The 17,837-nt window shown below is 39.5% G+C and overlaps 2 protein-coding genes across 5 annotated transcripts in view; one reads left to right on the top strand and one right to left on the bottom strand.

Annotated features, from left to right (window-relative positions):
* Positions 1-14,402, top strand: part of LOC111604586 (trichoplein keratin filament-binding protein) — a 33,790-nt gene extending 19,388 nt beyond the window's left edge. The window contains exons 1-2 of one of the 2 annotated variants that reach the window (XM_023322694.2): positions 12,559-12,708; positions 12,802-14,402. In XM_023322694.2, the coding sequence (XP_023178462.2) occupies positions 12,805-14,337 (1,533 nt within the window). In that variant the 5' untranslated portion in view covers positions 12,559-12,708; positions 12,802-12,804 and the 3' untranslated portion in view covers positions 14,338-14,402. Of the gene's footprint in view, positions 1-12,558; positions 12,709-12,801 lie in introns of those variants that run through there. The other variant, XM_023322693.2, reaches the window with a different exon arrangement.
* Positions 1,345-8,867, bottom strand: LOC111604587 (peptidoglycan-recognition protein LB). Of its 3 annotated transcripts, none has more exons than XM_023322695.2 (3): positions 8,652-8,867; positions 1,750-2,130; positions 1,345-1,682 (listed from the first exon to the last, which is right to left on the bottom strand). In XM_023322695.2, the coding sequence occupies exons 1-3, from the start codon at positions 8,800-8,802 to the stop codon at positions 1,462-1,464; spliced, it is 753 nt and encodes a 250-aa protein (XP_023178463.1). In that variant the 5' UTR covers positions 8,803-8,867; the 3' UTR covers positions 1,345-1,461. The 3 variants fall into 3 exon arrangements, with proteins under 3 accessions (XP_023178463.1, XP_023178465.1, XP_023178467.1); XM_023322697.2 differs by lacking the exon at positions 8,652-8,867 and adding an exon at positions 5,874-6,000; XM_023322699.2 differs by lacking the exon at positions 8,652-8,867 and adding an exon at positions 2,397-2,464.
* Positions 14,403-17,837: the final 3,435 nt, after the last annotated feature.

The following is a 17,837-nucleotide window of genomic DNA, read 5'->3' as shown; positions in this document are numbered from 1 at the left end:
CCTAGATGAACATATATAAATATATATAGATATGTATGTATGTATGTATGTATTGTGTTTGGTAGCTAGGAATAAATAAATTTGCGCGTAGTTTTGGGGTTAAATGCAGGAAACAAATTTGCGCTGCATACTTTTTGGCTCTGTCAGAAAATCATTCAGTACCATATACCCCGTGCTTGAGCACATAAAAAATATTTGTATATATGATATAGTTATATATAGTTACATATAATAAAAAAACATAAAATAAGTTGAACATTTTCTTTTTGCTACTGTAATATTATTAAACTAGGCATACAAATATTTCTAAATAATGATTTAAATATGATGAATGATTTAAATATTATATAGTTGTAGATTTTATTTTTGATACTCATTCACGACAACTAAGGGCATATACTCGCGTCACTCAGTACCATATACCCTGTGCTTGAGCACATAAAAAATATTTGTATATATGATATAGTTATATATAGTTACATATAATAAAAAAACATAAAATAAGTTGAACATTTTCTTTTTGCTACTGTAATATTATTAAACTAGGCATAAAAATATTTCTAAATAATGATTTAAATATGATGAATGATTTAAATATTATATAGTTGTAGATTTTATTTTTGATACTCATTCACGACAACTAAGGGCATATACTCGCGTTGACAAGCTAAGTTCTAGTATGTCTACGCTTATTGCAGGCGTATCTATAGCTACGTCAAATGTGGGCGTGGCTTGTCAGATAAAGCTGTATCTTCCACAGTGAGTTACTGTTGAGTCTCATGCCTACCAGCGGACTGATTATAATGGGACAGTTGAGCTACTCCTTCCTGCTATCTTGAGTTTTTTCTTTACTCCAACTGAATATTGAATGAATGAATGACATTAAAAATAAACAATATACAACAGGGTATTCTCTAGTCAAGCACTTTTGTTTGCTTTGCTTTGCGCATATTTAAGTTCGCTTTGGTGCAGATCGTAGCACAAATCAATAAAATTAAAAGTCGCTTTGGCGCCGGTTTTCATTATTTTATTTACTTTTTGTTTGTATTTATTTATTCTACTTTTTTATTTGATTTTTAATTTTGTGGTTTTGCTTTTATTTTGATGCGATGACAAGTCGAAAACTTGCCAGGACCGTCGTAAATCAATTTGATGAACGCACAGCGGTTTGTAATGAAAAATAAACTAAAATAAAAATGAAAATAAAACAAAAGCAAAATATAAAAAACCTTTTAATAATTGAAAGTATTCGCGAATGGATTTTTTCACTGCAATCAAAGCAAATTGCGAATCGTAAATATTTTTTAATTAAATGAGTCGAGCATTTCAAATTGTAATGCTAATAGTTTTTATTTGTCTCTCTTTCTCTTTCTATATCTTATCAAATACTGTGTATAGGCGTCTCTCTGTCTGTCTGGGTTAGAGACACTCGTTAAGTTAAACTAGCGTTTGGGTTTGGGCCTAAACCTTGTTAGCCACCGGCTGCACCTCGACAGTTTTGTTGAGCTGCGTAAAATGCGGCCATGTCGAGATCTCCTGATACAGCCGGCCACCGGGGCATTCGGTGTCCCGCACTTGACGGTGTCCCAGCAGCTTATAGGATGGATCTATGTAGCCCTGGGCAACACCAAAGGCAATCAAATCCTGTGCGGCTCGCAACATGATAGTGGGGGGCAGTTCAGCTATTGGAGAGAGAGCGAAGGAATTTATTAGTAAATATTGAATGTTTAGAATATCCATTTGGCTTACTTCTCCAATCGCCAATGAGTACAATGCCCACACTTTTGTCATTATATTTGGGCGCATGGGCGCCAACAACATTGAAACCGCGACCCGTATAGATCAGACCATCGCCGCCGATGCCAAAGCTGTAGCCAATGTCGTTCCAGCCGCGATCCACTTGATGGAAGTCCTGCATTTGACGCATGCTGAGCATGCAATCCGGCGTAGTGGAACATGCGGCGGGTATATACGAGTGATGTATGATGACATACGGTGCGGGTCCATCAAAATAATTCACCTCTTTTGGCATGCGGGCGCCCCAATCAGCGCGGGACAACAGCTGCGAGCTCTTAGCTGCACCACCCGCACCACCATCCGCTGCGAGAGGCTGCATGTGTTGGCTATAGCCTGTAGAGCAAAGATTGGCCATTAGTTGTTTGTTAACTTGTTTAAGTTGGTGTTCAGTTTCAATTTCGTTTATTTACTATTTGCTACAATTTCACTTCCCCCTGAGCCAAACTGTGTACGTGTGTGTGACTGCGTGTGTGTGTGGCTAGGTGTTTTTAGCCAACTTTGTTAGTATTAATTGCAAGAGTTTGTTTAGCTTTAACTTTAGTCGCGCGTTCAAGTTTGCTTCCGTGTAGCCATTGATCAATTATTCGATACGGACTCCCCTTTCGATTTGTCAGCGGCAGCTGGTGCTGTTGGTGGTTTTTCTGTTTCAGTTTGTTGTGTTGTCTCAGCGAGGTGAGAAATCGCAATGAAGCACACCAGCCAACTGACTGCCGTATCGCCTAATAAAAATTCCCCGCGTACCGCTTAACAAGATATAACAAATACCTAGAAAGAGTGGGAGGTGGATAGAGAGAGAGCGGCTCATGGACTCAACTTGTTTTTAATCCCCAAACAGGTAGCTGCACCAAGCTCTGATCGGTTTTGATATAATCTGTTTTAAGTAGTATTTTATAAATCTTACTCTCTTTTCTGCTGTCGTCATTTCTGGCATTCTCTTTCTCTGCCTTACCTTCTCTCGCTCTCTCTCTCTCATTCAATTTCAGTATTTTTCTTTGACAAACGTGTCAATTAATGAACCGGCCTTAGTTCATATAAAATATGCATAAAGTTTGTTTGGCAATTTATTTTAGTTACTAAAACGTTTAATACACTTCAAGCTCTGCAGGGTATTGCAATGCAGACCAAACGTTTGTTTAACTTTTAATTATACTTCATTACACAAACATTTATGAAAATAAAAATTGAATCTATGAGTAAACAGATCAGATAGAAGTTAAATATATACATATAAGTTAAATATTTATAGAAAATGATTTTTCAATAAATTCGACCTAAAACTGCAGAAGAAAATTTGTAAAAATTTCTTTATGGCCCCAAGCATTGCAATATGGTTATATCATTCCTCTATATTTGTTAGCGTATTTCGGCTGTCAGTCTTTAACTGTTTTATATACAATAATCCACAAATAATGATGACTCAGCTTGAAAGTCTAACAAAAATGTTTTGCTTTTTGCCTTAAATTTGATACAAATGGTATGCCAACAGGTGGTATCATCCGTCAGTTGTGGCACAGTCATCTGTAGGCCAGAGCCCGGCCTTCGAAGTCAACTTTCAGCTTCCTCTTCAACCCGCAACACATAAATGCAAATAAATCCGACCAAAAACTATTTCATTCAAAATTCGGTAAATGTGCGGATGTTTGTAAGTGTGTGTGTGTGTGTGTTTGCGTTTCTGGGTGTGTGCGTGTGTGTGTGTGTTTGTATGTGCGTGAGTGTGATGTCGTCGGCGTAGAAGAGTGAAACTTAAACAGCAACCATTTGGCATGTTTGCCAAGGCGTCGACAACTTTAGCAACTTGGGCGTGGCCACGCCCACTTCCTGGCGCATTTATATGCATACGGAAAGTTGGCAGAATAGTGAGAGGCCCTGCAAGAAGTGGAGAGCAGGATCTGCTGATTCAAGACTTGACTAACTTAACAGCAGCAGCAATTTCTAATTAGAAATCTGGAGAGCAAAACATTTTTGTTAGCACCTGCGACTGTCCTGACTCATATGCTGAACGGATGTAGCAGCGCGATGAGAGCTGGAATCAGATCTGGAGCTAAATCTAGAGCTGAAGTCGAGTCTATTGCCAGCGCGTGCTTGCATAATAAACAGAGCGTGTTAAAGGGAAGCTGTCTGTCAAATCGTTTGCTATTTAATTTATGCCTTTTACTGCATAGTAGTATTGCACGTTAATTACGTTTATAAACTCTCTCACACTCTCTCCCTCTCGCCCGTTCAATGCTCCTATGGTATATTTACCACTTTGCCATTTCGAGCTCCTCGTTGTAAACCCCAATTTTACACACGCTCCTCTAATCATTGGCCCTAATTACGCGCGGCCTACTAAAGTAAACATTAAACTCGTTGTGCTAATCAATGTTGCAAACTACTGCCTAAATATACACACACACCCTGACACGCCCACACATAAATAAGTTTTAACTTAGATATTTAATAATTACTATAAGCTGTGTCTGGGAAACCTACTCGTATTTCATTAGTAAATTGTTTCAAAAAAGTAATTTTCGACTATGTGCCAGTAATTAGAATGCCTCGAGGCACACACAAATAGAAAGAGAAAGGTATAGGCAGAGAGAGAGAGAGAGAGAGAGAGAGAGGGAAGTGGAACGCAGAGCCTATACCATGGCCCTTGCCAGTGGTTTCTTTGATAATTTGATAAAACTTTATCCTTGAGCATCGGATCAAGTATTGTCTCATAATTGAAGGAATTCAATTTATTCAATTGCAGCCACAAAATAATCGATCGCCTCGCCCGCGCGCCTCTTGTTTGCTTTTAATCAGCCAAAGCATATCAAATATGATATTTATTCACAAACACACTCACGCACACACGCACACACATTCCTGTGGGAACATATTATGTGTGCGCGCATACCAAACGCATTAGGCAAATATTTTGCTTTTGAACAACGAGAGTATGTTATAATATCAAATATTATATAGAAAACGACATGTTCCAAATTAAGTCATGTTCAGTTTAAAAAAGAAATTAATTTAAAAAAAGTACCAGCGAAATTAAAAAATGACAAGCCAACAAACAAAATTTAGTCTCAATTATTATACAAATCTAAATACTCTACACAGCTAAATAGAAATAATTTTGGATTGAACCTCTGCTGAAAATTAAATACTAACAAATTGATCGGTTCATTTTAGAAATAATATTTAAATCCGTGCTCATAAAATAAATATAGAAAGCAATTATACAGAACACGATTAATTTGTAGGCTTCAGACTTAAATGTGATCTATGATTTTGCAAGAAATAAATGCGAAAGCAACGTAGACTTTTCTGTTCTTGTTTACAAGAAAAACTTTGATATTAAATTTTAAAAATAGTTAGCATTTACAATTTAAAAAAAACTGATTTAAATGTAATCCCAACGTAAGATACAGTCAGAAGACAATTCCTTTAACATTTTCCAAATAAATGAGCAAAGAATTATTCCAAATAATCATTTCCTGCTCTATTAAAATTCATTTATTTAATATATTTATTTGGATTCCGAAAAACCATTTCAAGAATATTACTTGACAAAGGTATTAATTAAAAATGATTGTGAACTCTGCAAACAGCTTCGTATATGCCTGGTACCCCAGCGAAAGCGTATTGATAAAAACAATAAATTATAATGTGCATATTATAAAAAATTCCCTTTCCCGACTGTCAATAAGTGTGGTGGGTGTATGTGTGTGTGCGCGCCGTGTGAGTGGGTTTGTTGGCGTTTAAATGACATTATTGTTAAATGCAAGTAATTAAATTTACGCTCAATCTGAAACATAAATTCTCGAATAGTATGTGTATTACGACGAGCAGCAGTGCGAGTATACAAATTACCCAATGTATAAGATGCATATCTCGCTACTGCTGCTGTCGTCTGCTCTGCCAGTTTCTCGGTTTACAGGGTGAGTTGACAACAATTTCCAGTTGGCCTTTAGCAGGCGTGCAGAAATTACCGATAAGCGGCAATTGCTCTGTGCTCAACTCTGTCTGTGTGCGTGTGTTCGCTCGTCTGTGTGTGTGTATTTCAGGGGCAACTTGGCGATAAGACATTACCAACCCACACTTACCCATCATAGATAGCAAAAGTAATCCAAGTGCTGTCATGCTGTCAGGTGTTGCGTGCTTTAGGAACTGCTTTATTTTATATAATTGTTTCTTTTTAACGAACTTAGGAACTTTTGTTTTAATTGATTTAAAATTTTAACTTAATTTGTATTGTTACTTTTTTTTTTTTTTTTTTTTGGCAAGAATTGTGCAAAATATTCGAGTTGCAATTGTTCACATGCTTTAAGTATGCTAAAATGTATTTATTTATTGGATTAGCTTTGCGTTATGTTTCGCATTCGCACGAATCTGAAGAGCGAATGGTTGGGCAGCATAAGGGCGCACCAATGTTTATAGACGCGTACCAAAAAAAAAAAATTAAGTTTATTTAATTTTTTTTTTGTATTTTTGTTTTCTTCTTTCGTGTTTTATTTATTTTTTTTTCGCACCAGCGCTGTCGACGTCAGCGTCGCTGTTGTTGCCTGTGCGCAATGCCAAACAATTTTTAAATCGCATGAAATTTATTACCAAGCGCCAGCGTCGATGTATACGTCGACGTCGCGGTCGCTCAGTCGGCGTCGCTGTTCATCGGCTCATTCAATTCGCTCATTGCCGCTCCGTTGCGCTCGCTTCCGCTCAGCTCAAACGCTTGTTGTCGTTGTTTTTGTTGCTGTCGCTACGATCGGTTAGCTCTCAATTTGCTGATAATGTTATCAGCCCAATTCGCTGGGATTTGTCTCTGTGCCTCTGGCACGGACCCAGAGCGCGCGCGCTATTAGCGAATTTTATACGCACCGTTAGGACTGATGTAGGTTCAAGTTCCTGTGTGATTTACATGTGAAATTTTGCAAAATTTGCAGTCGACCTCTTTTATAAAACGCGACATTCCGCTTGTTTTACTGTCTATATGGCCCGCTGAACGGTACTTTTTGCTCGCACACAGGTTACGGGTACTTTTTTTCGCTGAGCCCTTTCTAGATGGCACAAATGATAACTTGTGTATCGAATGACAGCTGAACCTTGCAACGCTTTACAATAGGCCAGTCGAAAGAGTCGACCATGAGTCACGTCAGCCAGGCCGTTAACTAATCGACTGTCAATTATTAATATAATCAAGTTTTTTTTGTATACTATAGAAGATTATGTCTCTAATCAAATAAGTTGCATTTTTCTTTTATACTTTCTAATTTCACAGTCTGAGAAATTTACTAAACACCTAAAACGAACGATTTACTAATCGATTCTCGATATTTCCAGATTTTCAATCTTTGTTAATGTCAAATCATTGTGTTCTAGGTCGATTTTATCGGTCAATTTACTTAGCCTTAGACTCAGGCTTAGATTAGATAGAGTAGCTATGACTAATGATATGCAAGATATTCGTTTATTTTGCGACTATTTCATTTACTTTTTATAGTTTTATGCTGCTGTTTACCTTGAGTGAAAGTCATAACTTATGTTTATATGGTATGCAACAAGGTTGTCGTTGCCAATAAAAATAAAGTTTTAGCAACATTAATCAAAATCTTAGTTAAACATATGCGCATGTGTTAACTATTCGCCAAGCTGTAGAGCAATCAGCTCTCGTCCGCGACTGCAACTAACTTCTGATTTTGCAATATGAATATAATTTATTTGTTTTTATTAACTATCAACTGTTGGGCAATGGGCAATTATACTCAACTGGAATTCACAGCTGTATTTACATTTACATAAGTTCTTTAAATGGGACTATAGGGGGGCTATAGTATATCCCCTGGTTCTTTACTGAAGATCTTATCGAGCGCTTGAACTTAGTGAACTGCGTTCTAAATGGCCTATCACTGTCTTGCACTAAGCTTCCCTTCCGTTTGTTCGCTCCGCGCGTTCCTTACTCTTCTTGATTCTGTCGTTCAAATGTGTTTTTTTTTTTCTTAAACCATCCGGAGTTGTGGGGAGTCCCCTGGTTGGTTTCGAGGGGAAGCACAGGGCAAATGTATTGTCAAATTGCTTTAGTCAATGCGCCGCCTTTTGATAGACAAATTAGCGGCGTTTGTATTTTAGTATTTCATTGCCAAATCTCTAATATTTTTAGGCATTTCCATACTGTAATAGAGCTTGTAACGCCTATGAAGAATCCCAGTTAATTTCATATCTAGTTAGCCAAAGCCCTTTTATTTATGCATATGGCATGTCATTGTTTATTTTAGATATGTGACAAATACCAGAAATATTGATATATTTTTAACTTACTCTGCAAAGTTGGCACAAATATTTATATTTGGCAAGTTGGAATGGAAGCAAAGTTGTAGAGCTCTCTGACTAAAAATATGAAACTCGTTATACAGGCTATGCCAGAAATCTGGGCTTTCCACAAGCCGCAAATCAATGAATGGTTTTTATTTCGTGGCCTGCTCATACAAGCAGCTGACTCCTAAAAAAACTCACACCTTCATTTAGTAAAAGAGCATCGTGTTCTGGGTAGTGTATTTGGGGTACGTTGTGTTAGTTTTCCCTGCTTGTTTTTCATTAGGCGCATCTATCACTCAACAAACACGCACAGCCCGCTATATATATTCTTGGGGGGATAACCGCAGCCTCCAGATGGCCATCATCAAAAGGAAATTCAAGTCGTTTGCCAGCCAATATTTTTGGCTCTATGCATTTATGTGGGAAGGTAAACACGCAAGCTAGAAACCCCCCACAATACTCTATTTATTTATATTATTTTGTTAAGCACAAAAAAGGGGAAATTTTGACGTAGAGGTCACAATAGACACATGGAATAGTTCAAATAGTTGTCTCGCTGGCACAGCACTTACCACAAATTATACTCAGCTGCTGCTGTTCTTTCTGGTGTTGTTGTTGTTGTTGTTGTTGTTGCTCTTCATCTTCTTCTTGCCGTGTGACGGCGTCTAAGGTCTCGCAATTGGAGCCAGACCCCGACCCACTTACAGACCGCTCGTCGCCCATCGCCGTGCCAATGTCGTTAACAACCAAAACAATTCTGAAAAACAGCTAAGCAACAGTGCGAAGCTTGTCCGGGAAACCGAAAAACTCGAACAGTCAATGCCAATGCCGAAGCCGTTTAGTGCGTGGAATACACTGAAATTGAACCAGGGTATGTGTAGTACTCTATAAAGAAGGTCCAAGCTATATGACTTTTAACTATGATTTGTCTAGATTGTGTTTATGATTTGAGCAACACACATATTTACATAAGATTATTTTTGATAAGAAGAATATATATGTATATATAGATTCAGAGAGGCTCAGCTTGATTCAGTGTTTATGAATAAATTGTTAATTGGTAAGAATCTTACAATTATATGATATCTATATATCCATAATTTGGGGTATATGAATACTGCCCCAAATCCAACTTGTTTTTCCCTCTGTTTCCTTGGTTAAGGTATATCAGCGACGTGTGTTCTTACTCCACATTTTTCTCTTCTATAGTCTTAGAATTTTTTTTTAATTTACCATTCAACTGTCCCTAATCGTACATCTTATCAGTGTATTAAGTGCTCTGTTGCGCTAACTGCTGTTTGGCACGCTCTTCACTATTATATTATTTGTTGTTTTCTTTTATATATATATGTATATATAGATGTATATATGATTAGTTTGTTCCCCTGTGGCTCGAAGCTATACAAATCACATTGCTTTTAGGGTATTCACCAGAAGGCGAAGCATTATCTATGCAGCTGTTAGATAATGACGAGCGTCTATTACAATTAGCAAAAGTAATTGCGAATTATTTGTTCAAGCAGCAGTGGCTCATTTAGCCACACACATGGCACCCCCAAACGTGTCCCGTATTCCAGCATTGATATAGACCGAAGCACATGCACGCCTACCTTCCGCTATTGGTCCCAAGCTTATCGGCCAAAAAGACTTAATTAACAAACAAGAGGCACACGGGCTTGAGTTGTGTTAATTCCAACTGGTCTGAGTTATGTGCTCTATAGCATAGTAAAACATACATAATTGTGTTAGATATATGCTAAACATATATCAGGTCTTAATCGCCGAGTCATTAGTGCCACGCTTATCTGTTCTATGCAAATTTGTATTTTCGGTCTTCAAACAAAGATTCGTATGATTTAATTGAATTGGAATTGAAAAGTGAATTTTAGTCAGACAAAGGCTTCGCTTAGCTCTTGTTAGAAATTCCATTAGCATGTGAAATTCATAAATAATTATTTGATATCTTATTTTTATCAACTTAACTATTTAACTATTATATACTATATATGCTAAAATATATATATATTTTTTATAATCCTCATAAACAATTAAAAATTGTATTATATTTCTGAATCCATTTGTGATTATCTTCAAATGATAGCCTTATGTCATTATTGGAATTATAAGAACTTTGAATTGCAAAAAACAAAACAATTAAGATTTCCGTAACGACCAATCTCGAAGTCAGTCATATATCTTCATGTAGCCCGTATATCTAAATATGTATATATACGCACACATGTTTATCTTAATATATATATTTGGGAAAGTTTTGGCATGCAGCGACTCATCAGTTGGCGCTTATATCATTGCCTTGTGCGGATTAGTTACGCTTGCTGGTTACCATTTGGGTTAGAAATTACACTCTTAAGGGCCAGGAGTGAGGTTACCGGTGGGCGGGAAGGCGTGGTATTCTAGATCTCTTAACTGATGGCAGAGCGGGCTCCACGACACGCACATGCCATATATTAAGGCATACATAAAATGACAAACGATTTGCGCGGCGCGTAAATTGAAAAGCGCTGAGCCTGTGAGATTGCTATATATCCAGGAGTCTGAGAGCAGACGCCAGCCAACAGCAGCAGGAGCAGCTACGTTTCAGGATTGACTAGAAGCAACGAGGAGCAAGGGAAGCTGTTGGCTGGCTGGCTGGGCTGGCTGGGCTGACTGGTTGGCAGTTGTTGGCGACAGCAGCGACTTTTGCTTGTTTGTTTGGCTGTTTTTGTTATTGTGTGAGGTTGTAGTGTGTGTGTGTGTGTGTGTGTATGTTTGTGTCTGTCTAGATATCTTGTGACACGCCTTCCAATCCTCCCTTCGCTCCATGATCCTGGGCTGAATGCCAAAACTTTGGCAAAGTATTCAAATTAAAATTTCAATTAAGGAAGTGAATTTGGTGTGCCGAAAGTGTATTAAGTCTATTTGGGCGTCATCTTGGCATTTGAGCTGTGGGCTCAACTGTCGCCCGCTCGATTGAAATGTGGGCGGCCACACGTGTGCCACTCCCAACAGCATGCCAGCGCCGCCAGCCCCACCCGCAATCCAGCTTGTTCGCACCGTTGCTTGATTTATTGGCAAAGTTTTGTCAGTCACATGACATAAGAAGTACTTTGTGGGAAATATATTATGCATTTTGTATAAACCAAACGCAACATTCTGGAAACGGGTGTTGCTTGTTGTGGCGGCGGTGGTGTGGCTGCTGCTGTGGGCATTATTAATAATGTAATCAATTTGTAAACAATTTGGCATATATCAATGCGCTTCGTGCTGCCCATAAATCTCGCAGAAAATTAGCAAACCCGCCGTCCACGCAACGCCAACGTCAATTTGCATCCCGATGCCGGCAAATGTGGGTGGTGGTTAGTGGTTGGTGGTTGGTAGGCGGCTTTCAGCGGTATCCAAAACGTAGCTCGAAGCACGCTCTGTGTTCAGGCCTCTGACATATTGCAACGGGGCCACGTTGATGGATGGACGCTTGGGATGGACAGTTGCCTGTATCTCAAAACTCGTTGGGATCAAGGCTGAAGCAGGAGTAGGTGGGGCAGCTGGTGGTGGGCGCTATGCGAGTGGTGGTCGTGCGACATTGGCCAAGCAACAGCTTCTGCGAGTTTGGGTAGCTGGCTGGCTGGTTGGTTGGTTGGTTGGTTACGTTGCTTTTGCTTCTGCCTGCCGCTTCTGGCTGCTCGCTTGGCAGTTAGTGACAGCTGCTGCCAGGCAGAAACCAAAAAGTAAAGGAAAAAAATAGCGAACAGCCATGGCCAGCGTAAAGAGCGCCATATCTAATCTCTAACAAGCCCGAAATTTGGTGGTTTGTTGCCATAGTGGACCAAGCCAAACCAGACCGAACCGAGATTGAGACGTTCGTCTGGTCTGATCTAGTCCCAGTTCAGTAGCTGTTGTTTGAAACTAACAGCTTCCTGTCAGTTACTTAACTTAAAACCCACAGGAAGGGCACTCCCAGCAAGCTGAACTAGTTATGTTTTTAAATATAATAAAAATGTTTAGTGCCTGCTAAAATCGCTTTAAAATAATATATTTAATATTTAATATTTAAGTGTGCAATTGAGATATTCATATGCGATAAGCTGCTTTATGTTTAATACCCTTTGAATCAAATAGCTTCGCTTCATAGCTAGGTATCCTCTTTGGCTGCTCAAATTTTATTTACTTTTCATTTAAAATAAAGTCTTCGTGTTTAGAGCAGCTCAAAGAAACATTGACTCATATATTTATGTATATAAAAACATTTACTAGTATCAATAAATAAGCCTTAGTTCTTAAACTGATTTAAGGCAAAAAGCTTTCAAAATAAACTTTAATCTTTGTTTCCGGTTCCCTTACACTTGTTGCATATGTCAAAGCACTTGACATTTATAGCCTAACAGCTCAAACAGCACTATTTTCCTCTTGACTAGGCGACGATTATAGCCTCAATAAGTTTCAAATATAAAAAATATATAAATAAATAAGCGTGCTTCTGAGAGCTAATATCTCGAGTGCTTGTGCTTTTTGACAAATGCTCATGCAGCGCAATCAAACGGCAAATTGAAGTTTTTTTTCCTTTTTCATCTTTTGCTACTCAAGTTGCCTCGTTGGCTTTTCATCATCTTCCAGAGGCTGTGTCAGGCACGAGTGAGCACGGCAGTGTCTAGAAGTTTATGAACTTGTCATTCAGCTGGTCACATTTCTCACACATTCTTCTTCTCTTCTCTATTTTGCTTGCAGGACATGTCGGGCCGGTTGAATCATCAGCATGCGGCGTATGCCTGGCGTCAGGAGCAGGTGAACAACCGGGTTGAGGCGATACAGCAGGTGAATCGTTATTACGACCATTGGGGTCAGGTGACGTCGCGCTATGAGAACTGGACCAATAAGGAGTATTACGACAAGGCCGACAAGCAACTGCAGCAGCGCAAGACTCAGCAGCAAAAGGAGCTTGAGCTGAATGAGCGTCGCATCAAGCTGCGGCAGCTTCTAGATCAGGATAATAATGTCTACGATCTGGAACTGGGTCGCAAGCGTCGGCCTCGTGACGCACCCGCTGATATTAAGACTCTAGAGTCCATTAACCAGTCAATCCAGGAGCAGGAGCAGCTCAAGCGTAAACTGGAATTGGAGGCCAAATTGTACGGTCGCTGGCGCCATGGCGTTGACGACGAAAAGCTGCTGTATCAGTCCAAGTCCAACAACGAGGTACTGGCCAAACTCAACTGGCTGGACAAACAAATAGAGCAGGAGCAGCATCGAGAGGAGCGCGAGGCACTAGCCGCCGAGCAGCAGCTGTTGCTCCAACAGGAGATGAGTCGAACCGAGCAGGCGCAGAAGGAGCGTCAGCTTATACGCGAACAGGAAATCAAGGATATACGCGCACTCCAGGAATCGCATATGGCGGAGCTGAAAGAGCGCCAGGGGCAGGCGGAAAAGCTGAAGCAGGAGGAACAAAATTTCCGCCTATTTATAACGGAACTCGAAAAGGAGAAAAGCCTGTTGGAGGAGTCCACAGCACTGATGTTGCGTCAGTCGGATGTAAAGCAGGCCTTCAATCAGAAGAAGATCAAGATCTTCATACGCAATCGCAACGAGGCCTTTTGCAAACAGATCTTGCTATGCATAAATCTGCTCGAGCGCATAGCCAAGTATGCCATTAGGACGGAGCAGCTGCAAGGTGTGCTCAATAAATGCAAGGATCAACTGGAAAACGAAAAACTGGCCGCCAATCAAATCGATACGATGTACGAGTCAGAGGCCAAATATCAATTGCAGAAATGCGAGGAGAATTGGCGTGAACAGCATTTGCAGCGCTTCGGCGACATCAACAGGATAATCGAGCAGGAGCAGCAGCTGCTGAGCGGCATGCTGCGCGAGAATGTCACCGAGCAGGAGTCGATCGTCGAGCTGCGTGCCACACACATTGCGGGCATTGAGCAAGCCACCAAGAAGCTAGAGCAGCTCATCAAAGAAGATGAGCTCTCTTCGCCACGCTCCGAAGAAGGCATAGAAGCCATCGAAGCCGTGCCCTGTGATAAACCCGAGCAGCCAAACGCTTGTCCCAGTCAGATCGATGCCGGCGAAGAGAATGACCTGATGCCCAAGGTCAGCGACTCCTTTACCAATCTCAATCTAGATGTCTGGCAGGATCTGCCGCCCGTACGTGGACGTGTGGATACGCCACGCCTTGACAATACGCGCTCAATGAACGTTGTCGACCCACTAACATCCGTTCCGCCCAAGTTTGCACGCAAACGCGTTGTCTGGACCTAATTGCTCCAACGACGCACCACTTAAATTTTAAATGTACTTTTGACTATTAACCTAGATAATCAATGTTTTAGTTATAGTTAAATAACAAATATGTAAGTGTGTATGTGTGTGGCGAGGAGGGAGAGGAGAGGGAGAGAGCGAACGACGAGAGAGAGAGAGAAGAGAGAGGGAGAGAGTCGAGAGGAGCGAGAGAGAGACGGTGTAGAGCGAGACTAGAGTAGGGAGGGACGAGCGAGACGAGAGAAGAGCAGAGAGAGACGAGAGCGCGAGAGCCAGAGATGAGAGAGAGAGAAGAGAAGAGAGGAGAGAGAGAGAGAGGGAGAGAGAGAGAGATCTTCTATCTCTCTCTCTTTCTCTCTCTCTCTCTCTTTCTCTCTCTCTCTCTCTCTCTCTCTCCCTCTCTCTCTCTCGCTCTCTCTCTCTCTCGCTCTCTCTCTTTCTCTCTCTCTCTCTTTCTCTCTCTCTCTCTCTTTCTCTCTCTCTCTCTCTCTCCCTTTGTTTCTGTCTGTGTGCTTGCTGTAAACTGTGTCTAAAATACACTCGCTCTTTATGTGTATTCATAACCGACTGATAATGTTATAATATATTAAAAATAAACTGAATTTTGTGGGCCAACCGAACACGACTTCTATAATTCGAGCGTTAAATTATTTGTATTTCGGACTTCGAAATTGAAATATTAAATTATTAAACTTGAAATTTAAACATATTACACATAGCTTAGTGACAAAGTCTTCATCCCACTTCATTTGATTGACGCATTTCCATATTTAAGACGCTTTGTTATTTTAGGAGAGTGCTTCAATTCAACAAAATGTAAGCCCCATTGAAATTCTATTAGGTGCAAAGGGAGATCATTTCTGAAATGTTTTGGCTCAACTGAACTATTTGAATTGAAGCAATTGTAAACCAATTATAATTAATTACACATATATTACCTTTAGATATCACACACAAGGTAAGTGCCTCAATCGATTTAATTGCTGAAGCAGCATGCTTCAATTATTTTGAATTTCGAGTCAGCAAAGATGTGGACTAGACAGCCCATCCAAGGAAGTTATACGTTCGTTATTATAATTATGGATAAGTTGGTCAAAAGGAAAAATCCAGAGGGATACACAAAATGCACACATTTTGCAGTTGGTTCAGTTATTTCACCTGAGGCGCACAGCAGCCAGCGCATGGCATGGCCATAAAATTTGTTATAGATGCAGACAACTGTGATGGAAGCACCGAGTTGCTACAAATTTATTATACACTTGTGGAATATATTAGGATTATCTCATGGATAGCCAGAGAGCTTTTGGACATAGCAATTTACTGCACTCCTGATGGAGTTAGGTCGTACTGTCTGTGCATCAGTTGTAGAGCTTATGTCTATATAAATATAAGCTGCTTTTATTAGAAATTATATGTATTCAATTTAAATATTCGAAATATAGATATACATATAGTTTAAGTGACGTGGATAAAAACGACAAGACACCGAATATTATATACTGTCTAGATAACTAAAGCTGCAGAAACTGAGCATGCCTAGAAGGGTATAGATTCTTCGACTTGCTGTTGGTGCTTTTAGCATGAAAACAAAATATGATCAGCAATCATTTTCCGAACGTTGCGAACGTACGAGCATTTGAAATATTTGCACACGATTTAATAATCATTATATTATATATATATAATGCAAGCCGAGTAAAAATGCTTCAAATATGGCCGATGGATGGATGGTGGGGAGCATGCGGACGTCTTTTGATTAAATTTCTTTGAGTGTTTGGGGCACAAAATCCAATTTCATTTGCGCTAATGGCTGCTGTTGATGCTGTTGTTCCTGCTGCTGCTGCTGCTGCTGCTGCTGCTGATGCTGCAGCTGCTGCTGCCGCTGTGCAACTTCCGGTTCGCTTCGTTGGCAGCAACAATGCAAAACACACAGCGCAGCAGAAGCGGCGGAGCAAAAGAGAGAAAAAAAAGAAAAATGGTGAAAAGTGCATGAGAAAAACGCGATTGTTAAATTGAATTAAAACCAACACGAATGAAAAAAACTGCGACGCAATGCAAACATCGCCCGCTGCATTTGGAGCAACTGGCGGCCAAGCGGAAGGTATGTATATCATGAGCAGAAACAGCAGCAGCAGCAGCAGCAACAGCACCAGGAGCACTTTATCGCCATCTCTTTTACAACCCCCTTTCTCTCGGTCACTCGCTCTCTTTTCTCTGCCTTACTCTTTGGGCCATCAATTTTTGACATGGTGTTAGTGTAACCATTACACTTGCTTACTTGGTCTAACGAGGTCAGTTTTAGACAAGACAACAAAGGATTTGGTTACTTCAAAGGATAAGCAAGCTAGACAAACAGTTATGGATTACAAAGAGTATTAGGTGTTCTGTATTTGCTTGAGGTTTATTGTAATCCATTCGCTGTGATTTGCTAGAAGTAAGCTTGATCATAAGATTTAGTATATAAATTCCTTTTAGATCAAAGATTGAATGTTGCAAGCCTGTCAGGTATGAGGCACTTAGGCTTCACTTTCGACATTCAGTTAAAATGCGCTTAAGCCACTTGAACACTTATGTTTTATAGGTAATACTTATTAATAATCAAAGATGATCTAAATTCGAATAACAGTCAAGTGCTTGGGTGTTGTGTGCTCTTGGCATAGAACTAGATGGCAGTGAGCTAAGATGCAAAAGGCTGATAGCATGTTGTTTTAACCTACATAATACACATTAATAATATTGTTAATATTAATTGAATAATTGAGACGTTTAAGGCACTTGAAATTAATTAATTCTGCAATATCCATCTCAAAATGTCAACGATCATGAATTATAAATTATGGATGAAGCGAGAGAGCTCAAGTTATTTACAAGAATATGCGCATTTTGTATACTCTACACATTTAAAAGCTTAACTAACCTAATGAGCTGCAGTTTCTCTCTGATTAGAAATACTGTTAAGACTGTAGTTAGAGGAAACAGAAATGGGACTTTGCAATATTAATTATGAAGTTATGTTGTCTAAAACATTTTTTTGTATTTAATGTCTTCCAGTTGTCAAGGCTTAAGTTGAAGCCCCACACAGTTCGTGTAACAGTTTCCCAGAATGACAAATCCATTTCATAAGGAAATTATACTTTGCTTAAGTGAAAGTCAAGTAGACCAACTTGTTCTACCCTCACCCAGCTATATACATATATATATATATATATATATATATATATATATATATATATGTGTGCATTCCGCAATAAATATCATATTTTGCATGTTGTAGTTTGTTGGTTGTTGGCTGGTTACGTGGAACGAACATTGGAATGCCGACCAGCAGGGTCTGCCTTTGCCCTGAACGTAAATTAAATAAAATGCAAAAAAATAAAAATAAAAATTGTCTGCAGCTGTACGCATGGAATTTCGCCTTTAGCGAAAGCTGTCTTCATTTGACAAAAATAAATAAAAACTGAGCGAAATGACATAATAATATTTAAGGAATTAATGCGATC

This window comes from Drosophila hydei, unplaced genomic scaffold, assembly GCF_003285905.1.
Source record: "Drosophila hydei strain 15085-1641.00,03,60 unplaced genomic scaffold, DhydRS2 tig00000063-arrow-pilon, whole genome shotgun sequence".
NCBI lineage: Eukaryota > Metazoa > Arthropoda > Insecta > Diptera > Drosophilidae > Drosophila > Drosophila hydei.
The sequence above is the reverse complement of the archived record's forward strand: the minus strand, read 5'-3'. Positions and strand labels throughout refer to the sequence as shown.